At 33.7% G+C, this 9,590-nt stretch overlaps 1 protein-coding gene across 1 annotated transcript; it reads right to left on the bottom strand.

Moving 5' to 3' along the window:
* Nucleotides 1-572: 572 nt before the first annotated feature.
* On the bottom strand, nt 573-6,217 carry LOC130960921 (protein TIME FOR COFFEE-like). Its single transcript, XM_057886458.1, has 12 exons — nt 5,924-6,217; nt 5,531-5,809; nt 5,290-5,426; nt 5,039-5,165; nt 4,640-4,940; nt 4,371-4,431; nt 4,180-4,275; nt 3,846-4,086; nt 3,670-3,736; nt 3,482-3,548; nt 2,990-3,346; nt 573-2,872 (listed from the first exon to the last, which is right to left on the bottom strand). The coding sequence occupies exons 1-12, from the start codon at nt 6,039-6,041 to the stop codon at nt 1,061-1,063; spliced, it is 3,663 nt and encodes a 1,220-aa protein (XP_057742441.1). The 5' UTR covers nt 6,042-6,217; the 3' UTR covers nt 573-1,060.
* Between the last annotated feature and the right edge of the window lie 3,373 nt (nt 6,218-9,590).

The raw sequence follows: 9,590 nt of genomic DNA, 5'->3' as shown, positions 1-9,590 counted from the left end.
AATTTTAATAAAATATGCCTTTAAAACATATGTTAGCAAGATCTATATAAAAATTAAAAGGTACAGTACAATATTTTCTAAAATTTAATGCTTGGTATAATCAATTAATAATATTACAGTCTCACGGCAAGAAATCATGCATAATGTAGAAGTTTTTATGTGTTCTTCATTTCATTATTTATAAATAGATTTGACTTCTATATTTTATATATTGTTATATTATCAGTTATTTTTCACATATACGATGACAATATAACACAACTTTACAATATCATTGATACAAATTTAAAAAGTATCTTATGATACAAATTAACTTGCAACAATAACAATTATTCATTGTAACTTATTTTCTTAAAATCTTTATTAATCAGAGGTTCACGGTAAATTAGTACAAAAAAAATTATTAAATGATTCTACTGTAATATGGGTGTGTAGAAACCATAATTTCTTTTTTGTTGCATTTAATGCCAACAGGGTTTCAGAGTTTTCAGGGCTCAAAGTTGCAACTTCATAACAAAAATCAAGAACATTAAAGAAATAATTGCAGGCTTTTTTCAACTAAAAAATGAATATAAGTACATTTCCTGCTATGGAACTAAAGTAAAAACATAATATTTATTTACATAATAGAATTTATATGTCAAACTACTTAGAACCCCCTGATAATGTAAAGGCCCTTCTAAGCCAACCAACCAACCAAGAAATATGCCAAAATAGCAGTGCCAACTAGTTCAAAATTGTAGGCCTAATGCATCCCAATTTGCACTATCACCAACTGTTTTTGTCTATTCCTACAACACAGAGAAATGTAGTAACCACCAATCATATGTGCAAGAGTGAATTTTTCAAATAAGCATGTACCTCAACTACATTGCCATGTCTGAAACAAAATCTTCTGTGCCTTCAAAATTACCCTGCATCCCAAATGCATGCACGAGACCAGGAAAGGTAACAAAACCCCTCATCTACTGCACTTTGAGCTTGAAGCAACATCAGCAAGTCCTCCAAGGGGATTCTATAGAACTAATTCTATTTTTGGTGTACAACACAGTTTATTTTCTTAATACTTTAGCTCAGATAGTTGGCTGGGGCATGAGCTTAAAATTGAAGGAACATTTCTCCCACAAACTGGAGAAGATTTTTTACCACTCCCAGCAGAAGAATTATCAGTTTGTTGCGATTGAGAAGTGTTCACTGATGAAGTGTTCATCGATGAACTAACTTTCCTTCCCTCTGGATTTGGCTTCAAATTGCCCCCATTAGGTGTAGTGCCTGCAATGCCTGCAACTGTTGTAGACACAGGTCGGTTGTTACTGATTAATTGCCCTTGTGGTGGCAGGGGGGTTGTGTAATCTCCCCCAAATGAAATTTGCATACGACCCTGTGAAATTCTTCCTCGCTCCTGAGAATAACTTTTGAGGTTTGGAGCATTAGATGTTATAACAGGTGCATGATGAAGATGAGAATCCATGGTTCTTCCTGAGCTCCTAGAGTTAGAAGCTTGGGTAGAACTTTTGCTTTGAGTTTGTGTGAAAACAGGGATATCATTGGCAAACTTTGTGGCCGAATTGATATTGGTGGATGGTGCTTTATACCAAGTAGCCATAGCAGGCTGCTGCTGTGACTGTTGAATACCATACTGCTTCTGAAGGTGAAGCAATGATGGCTCTTGAGAACTTGAGGCATTACTAGAAAGAGGCGCACTTGTTATTGCAGTTGAAGACACACTTGTTACTGAACTTGAAGCAACAGTGCAATTAGGCCAGTTTCCATTTGAAGGAGAAAACATAAAGTTAACATTCTTTGATGAATTATCAAAAACAAGAGTTGTTGGTCCATAATTGGTTGATGATTTTCCATGAGTGATTTTCTTCTCATCTTCTTGATGGGAAGAACTACCTCCACTCTTCCCTTCAGTTATTGAATAAGGCCTTTGCTGAGTAGAATGAGGTGTGCTTGCAGCTTGATATCCTTGCCATGAAATATCAGGCAGGCTATGAAATATCACGGGGTTCTGTCCCACAGCTGAGAAGTTAAGGTTTGAAGGAACGTTTGTCCCATTATATGCACCAAATGATATTGCAAATGCTTGAGATGGTGTAGTCTCCACTCCGCCTTTAGAAGCCTGTTGCTGTTGTTGCTTGTCACTGATATTCCGACTGTTTCCACCAACATTGTCAGAAATTACAGATGGCCGGAAAGATAAGTTCACTGGCTGAGCTGGAATTGTGAAGTTGTGTCCATGCACGTTCTTTTGTGGGTAAGATTTTCGATTCACAACAGATGAGGCATTGTCTCTGTTAACCTCAGTTTCATGCTTGAGATGGTGGGACAGCGAGGCGTGTTGCTTTTGTGACTGTTGTGATTGCATAGGTGGAGAGGTCAAAATGCTATTGCCATTAAACTGTGCACCCTGTGACTGCTTATATGATGATGAACTGCTCGATGTGCTTGGATTGGGATAACTTGGTGGAACCAGTACTTGTGAATGAGGGTGCTGTTGTGGATGCTGAGGAGGATGAATTGATTGAGAAGAGTAGCAAGTCCCATTGAGTATTTGTGGTGCCTGTGCAGGGTTTGCACCTCTAATTGCTGCATTAGCCCCAGCCAATGAGGTCGAATACGGGAATGAGTAACCATTATTTTGAACTATTGTCACATACGGAGTATCACTGGTTGAAAAATTTGGGTAGCTAAAGCTCATTGAAGCTGCTACTGCTGGCAAAGTTGAAGAGGTAGCAAGAGATCTAGCACCTGAACTATGGGACTTATATGACAAAGCACCGGTGGTGGAATTTAAACCTGCCTGACTTGTAGCTGCTGCTACTGATGCCTGATGCTGACCCGGAGGAAGTAAATAAGCAGGAGCATGCTACATTCAAAGTTAAAGTACGCAACTTTTCAAGATAAGGGTTACTTGTGCAATCAGTAAAGTAGATAACATCATATTTTTGAACTGTATTGAAGCAATTGGAAGACAAGTGCGTACCACTAGATTGCTAGTTGAGCCAGGATGTGAACCTTGCTGGAGCCCGAGCTGCATCCTTTGTGTTGAATCCGTTGGATTGGCATTATTAGAACTTTTAACTGCCGTAAGACTAGAATCACTTGTGGTAGATGACCCTTTCCCCTGTACTGCATGGTGTTTCTGAGATTGCTTCCCAATAACCAAACTTTCTGCCGAGGGATTGTTGGGCTTTGTGCCACACAGCGAAGCAGAGCCAATAGATGGTGCCAAAAGGGCGTTCATCTTTGTGAACTGCTGGTGTAAGAAGATGTTACGAGCAATGTAATGATGGGTTGCACATCTCTTTGGTTGTGGTTGAGAAGGAACTTCCTTCACATGCTGCATGTTTGAATTTTGAAGGAATTATGTACTATAGTCCATATAAATAGGAGTGATATTGGTATATGAGAAACTATAAGAATAAAAAAGAAAACATATGACTAGAAGAACAAATTCTGTGACAAAACCTAATACCTCAAACTTTGTCAATGACCCTGTGGCTTTGTCCATCTTAAAAACTCTCTCTGAAGGCATTGTGCATCTGGCAATCATAGTTATTTACCTTTAGAAAAGTGACATTATTGTTTTAACCAAACATTAAGTAAAATTTGACTACAGAATGAACAAAAGGATTTAATTCTAGAGAAGTAATGATCTGATACCCAACGGAAGAGAGATTGTTTGGATGACCCGATCCAGCAGTTGATAGAGGCATTGAGCTATATTGAGCTGAAGAGAAGGCATTAAGAGACTTCTATTCAATAAATAGGCTAGAATGAGAGTGAACATATACTGTAATCACATATTAAGTCACGATAAAATAAAATAAAAAATTTACCAGTTTTCTCAACTTTGGGATTTGATAATCTAGTATATTGTTCCTTATTACTATTCTGCTCTTCTAACTTAATGCTTGGACTTGTATCATTAACATTGTTTGGCTTCTCCAAATCATGTTTTAGCACATCACATCTTTCTCTAAGTGTGACCTTTTTTGCCTCTTCTGTTTCATCTGCAGTTTTTTCTCTCTTAAATGTTTTTTCCATGTCTTCAACCTTCGCACTGCTATCTTCTCTCTTCTGCTTCAGCAATTGGGACAAGTTGAAGCATGAGCCAAAGGAAAAAATTAACAGAAATAATTTAGATTCAGTATCACAAGGCAACCATCTTACCTTTTCCAAATTCAGTGCCCAAGGTTTAGTCTCTGGTATGACATCACCCTTTGATAAGTCATCTCCTTCAGGGGATGGCATCACAGGAGGAGGAGCCTGTTCAAAAGGCACTTTATCTTCAGATATTTGACAGCAAAAACCAAGGGAAACAGTATAATCGGAATGAATGCTAACACGAAAAGGATCCTCACCATCAGATCAATCTCAAACTTGCCTACTCTTTGGCCACTGGTCCCCGGAACAGTAGGTACCCTAAAAAAATTCAGGAACAAGGAAATGGGATCAACAATCACTTATTCCAATTATCATATTCAGCTATATCAACTAATCCTTTTTCCACTAAGTGAAATCAACCACATGAATCAAACATTGTCATTGCTTCCTATCATAAACCATGTACCAAAAAGAAAAATCAATAACAAGGAAAAAGAAAAAGAAATTATTGTTCATTGGTGCTCACACTTTAGTTGAAGCTGAATTCTGTTTCTCAACATCCAGCTCGGTGAGCCACTTCGGCTTTTCCCTCACAGGGGAGGCTGATCTTCCATCAGTGAAAACACCACATCCGGCACCTGAATTCTTATCTTCCCCTATGACATCATTTGGAGCCTCTGATGATCCACTTTCGTTAACAACTGCATTACCACCGTGACAATGAACACTTGCAGATTGCTCAGTTTGAACACTAACCAACTCTGCTGTTGTTGAATTACAAGGTACTAAAGCATGAGAACTGTTGCACTCGTCCACTTTCTTTTTATCTGGTAATAAAATTCCAATTCAAATTTTCAGGTAAAAAGAATAATAAAAACATAAAAGATCAAAAGATTTAGGAAAATAATTCTAAGATCAAACCTACCAGCATCCTTAGAAGACGACGTGTCATTTTTCTTGGAAGTCCTCAAACCGTAAAGAAGCTCAGCTATTTCAATCTCAATATCTGATGATTGCGATTTCAATGTCTCAGAAGAATCACCAATCACTTTCTGCAACATAATATAACATACGCCTCAAAACTTCACTTTTTCTTCTCTCTTTTTTCTTTTCCAGAAAAATCAAACAGATTGAAAATGAAAAATGAAAAATGAAAATTAAGAAGCTTCCGCTGACCATCTTTTTCTTCCCAGAAACACTCGAAGAAGAAGGAGATGCCGGCTCAACCGGAGAATTCGACTGTTGCCGGAAATTACGGTCGCCGCCGCCGCCGCTTGCAGAGACACAATTTTCGTTCGATCTTTTCACAGATGCTACAAGCACGCAACAAATGAAAAAAAAATACAAATACAATATAAAAACACTAAGCGAGGGAAAAATCGAAAACGAAGAGTTAGTTAATAGTTATTCTAAGAACCTGAACGAGCTTTCCTCGGAACCGCGACGCCGATCATCTCGTCCGTGACCTTTAGCGTCGGCGGCGGAACGAAGCTCCGGCGAAGAATTTGATCGGAGGCGGCGAACGACGACGTCGTATTGACGGAACCAGTCGCAGTAGCTCCGGCGTCTTGCTGTACTATGTCGTCGTCCTGCTCGTTTCCGACGCTCTCTTCGGTGCTGTGCTCGTCGCCTTCCTCCCTGCGCGACTGAGAGCTTCTCAATCTCTTGCTCCTCCCTCTCTTGTTCACACCTTCCTCTGCGAAAAACGAACAGTAAAACCACTTCGAGAACGAACAACACAGAAACAAGAATAAGAAGAAGGCGAAGCTGAAGACGATGATGAAGGAGACTAAGATCCTGGTGTTGATACCTGAGGACTCCCTGAGAGCGATGGTTCGGTGCCTACTGCGTCTGTGGAAACCGTTGCCGGCGGCGGTGGAAGACGCCATGGCTGATCTCTTCGATTCTCTAGTTCTCTCCATGAGCATACTTCTTCTCTCATGTAATCAACCTCGCCGAGAAATATCTTCTAATTCACGGCGGCGCGTCGCCGGAATTTTACCTTTCACGGCGGCGATCGGCTGAGCAGCTTCTCCTCTCTCTCTTCTCTCTCTCTTCTATTCTCTCTCTGCTGTGTGGCTTCTTCCTATGAAAGTGTAGTGTAACATTTCTCTTCTCTTCTTTTCATTTTTAAAATCTAATTTTTTATTTATTTTATTTAAATGGGAAATTATTGAATACTATAATAATCTGACGTTCTCCTTTTTCCATATTTTTTATTAGAAAAAAGTGAAATTGGATTTTCTTTTTGTCTGAAAAAGAGAAAATGGTTAAATGTTTCGCTTTCACGATTCATGCATCATGATGCCTCGTTGCGAACGGCTAGGATCTGCTGATGAGAATATTGGCGCTCTCTATGCCGTTGGATTATACTTTGATCCAACGGTGATCATTCGACGGTGCCAACATGGCAAGTGACGTTGCTGTCTGATAGAATATGGAATGCGAAATAAAGTGACCATGTCTTACTTTTTTTTATTTTATTAATTCATTATTTATAGATTGTCTTTCCTTTTTTATCTTCTATAAAATAAGATAGCAATTTATTGGATAAAATAAAATAATAATATTAGATATGAAAATTATTTAATATAATAATAATGATAATAAATGCTGTATAATAATAATAATAATAAAATAAAATAATAATATTAGATATGAAAATTATTTAATATAATAATAATGATAATAAATGCTGTATAATAATAATAATAGTTTGTCACATTTATTATTTATGATAACTATTTTGACTTATTAAAGCATACTAAAATTAAAGTAATTCACACATGTAATTATAAGAGTCAAAAGTCAAAACAATAATTAATGCAAGAATTTAATTTTATTGTAATTTATTATACTATTATTAATATAAATTTTTTAGAGATAATTAATTGGATATTATCATATTAAAAATTCATTAACTTTTAAATTTGTAATTTAAAGAGGCATTTAAAATTATGAATTTAATTAGATGATCATGTAATTTTTTTTATTAAAATTAAATTCTTAATGCAAATAATAATAATAATAATAATAATAATAATAATAATAATAATAATAATAATAATAATAATAAATGAATATTGTCTTTTAAATTTTGATGATATCATTGTATTTTGACTTTATTGTCTTATAAAGATATATTTTAAGAGTGTAATGATAGAAAATTTTTTAAATTTTTCTGTTCTAAAATTCATTAAAAATACAAAAAATATTTTTTAATAAAATATTTTTTAGTATTTTAAAAATATATATTAATAAAACGTAAATAAAAAATATATTTTCCATCTTCGGTGCACACGCGTATGTGATGCGCGTGTATTTGCAAGCGTCAGCATACACCAGCCCAGTCGTAGTGGGGTGCAGTTGGGGTGGGGTAAATATTAAACAATAATATTATTAATTTATTAATTTATAATATATAAGAAAAAGATAACAAGGGTAGTACTACTACTGCTCAACATCGAGGAATTTTTAAATTAATTTATAATAAATTAATAATAGATTAATTAAGTTGTTAGAAATAAGTAATACCAACTGCGACAAGATTGAGTATCTAAAATATTGAATTTAATTAAATTTGAACTGTGACAGATATTTTTTTAATAAAGGCCAATTAGTTAAAGCAATGCTCATTAGAAAATGTATATTCATTCGAACTAAGACCAAATAGGTTATAGTCAAACATATTAAACTAAAGATTCAAACAATGGTGTCTTCTTTATTAAACTTGAAGCAATTGGTCACATCAAATAAAACTTTGAAGCAAATTGGTATGGAATTAGCATAAAATAATATCAATGAGGAATATTACTATGAGGGGCAAGAAACAAACCAGAAAAAAATATTGCACAAAACATAATTAAAGCAATAAGCACTTATTTTCAAGATGGAATAAACGGAGAAAAAATTAATTTAATATTGAAAGATATGTCTATGTTAAGGCCAAGACAGCTGGAAACTTCATAGTTAAGATAAAATAATAGTATATGACTATATGTTAAATTAACAAATACAGATAAGAGCATTATAATAATTAAGAGATATTATTAGAAGTATATCAAAAGACGATAGATACTTCAATTAGTTCTAATTTTCTTAGGGATTTTCCATCATCATTATATTTATATATTATATATCATCATCATCATTAAACTTTAGGTGTGTACTTTATCGGTATTTGATCAATATATATGTACTTTTTTATGTATTAATAAACATGCATTTGAAAAAGCAAAAGAGTATAATAAAATTAAAATACTACAATTTATTCAAAGCTGTGCATGCATGTGTCTCATAGTAAACGATAGCTTAAAAAAATGATTTATGTCCGATATTGAATAATATATTACTCAGAAATTTATATTTCCATTAAAAGTTGAAGACATAAAGTTTAAGCAAATTAAACAATGAAAAAAATAGTTAATTATCAATCATTTTAATTTATATTAACTAATATTTTTAATTAGTAGTTTAAAACCTTTAGTATAACAGTTTAATCTTATACTTTTAATTAATATTTTTAAATGTTATAAAATAATTATTGATAAAAAAAATAAATTATGCTGATTTTATATTTATGAGTGAAGAATGCTTTAAAAAAATCAACAAATTATGAGGATGAAAAAAGTTTGGTCTTTCATACAAAATATAGACTTTAGGATAAAGTATACAGATAAATTAGTTGAGAAAAAAATATGACATAAATATTTTAAAGTGAAATTGGTTGTATGTATGTGTTTTATTTGTATATTTATGTAAATCGAATTAATTAGATTTAAATTAGCAGGAGCAGCAGTACTAAATTGAAATTAATAGATTGGATTTAGTAAGAATACGTTTTTGAACTCATGCGTCATATGGTAAATCAAAGCAAAATTAAAGAATTCGATTATAGATTATAGTAAATCGATACACAATTGAATTCGATTTATAGATGAAGGAGCTCTAGGTAAATCAAATCAAATATATTCGAACTACTTTCTAACGGAAACAACATAAAATTGACTATAGTAAATCGATACACAATTGAATTCGATTTATAGATGAAGGAGCTCTAGGTAAATCAAATCAAATATATTCGAACTACTTTCTAACGGAAACAACATAAATTGACTCTATTTAATTTGATTTAACATTCGTATACTCTATATATAGAATTTGAATTGGCTTGTTTCGAATTATAGTCACAATATTCCCCACCTACAACAACTCACGCGAGAGAGAACATTGAGGCCACAAATACGATAAAATTCGAAATTGCGGACATGAAAAATAACTCGGATCGTATCTATCGATTGGACAGGGATTGTCCGTATCACTAGTGACATCAATAAAGAAGTTAATAAATATTTTTTTTCTTCAAGATAGATTTAAATGTTAGCAATATTAAATTGGTTAGATTATTTGATTACAAGTATTAATTAGAATTTTTAAACTATAAATGTCCATTAAAATAGTGATTTAGAGGTTTGTTA

The sequence above is a fragment of the Arachis stenosperma genome, chromosome 2, assembly GCF_014773155.1.
Source record: "Arachis stenosperma cultivar V10309 chromosome 2, arast.V10309.gnm1.PFL2, whole genome shotgun sequence".
NCBI classification, from domain to species: Eukaryota; Viridiplantae; Streptophyta; class Magnoliopsida; order Fabales; family Fabaceae; genus Arachis; species Arachis stenosperma.
The sequence above is the reverse complement of the archived record's forward strand: the minus strand, read 5'-3'. Positions and strand labels throughout refer to the sequence as shown.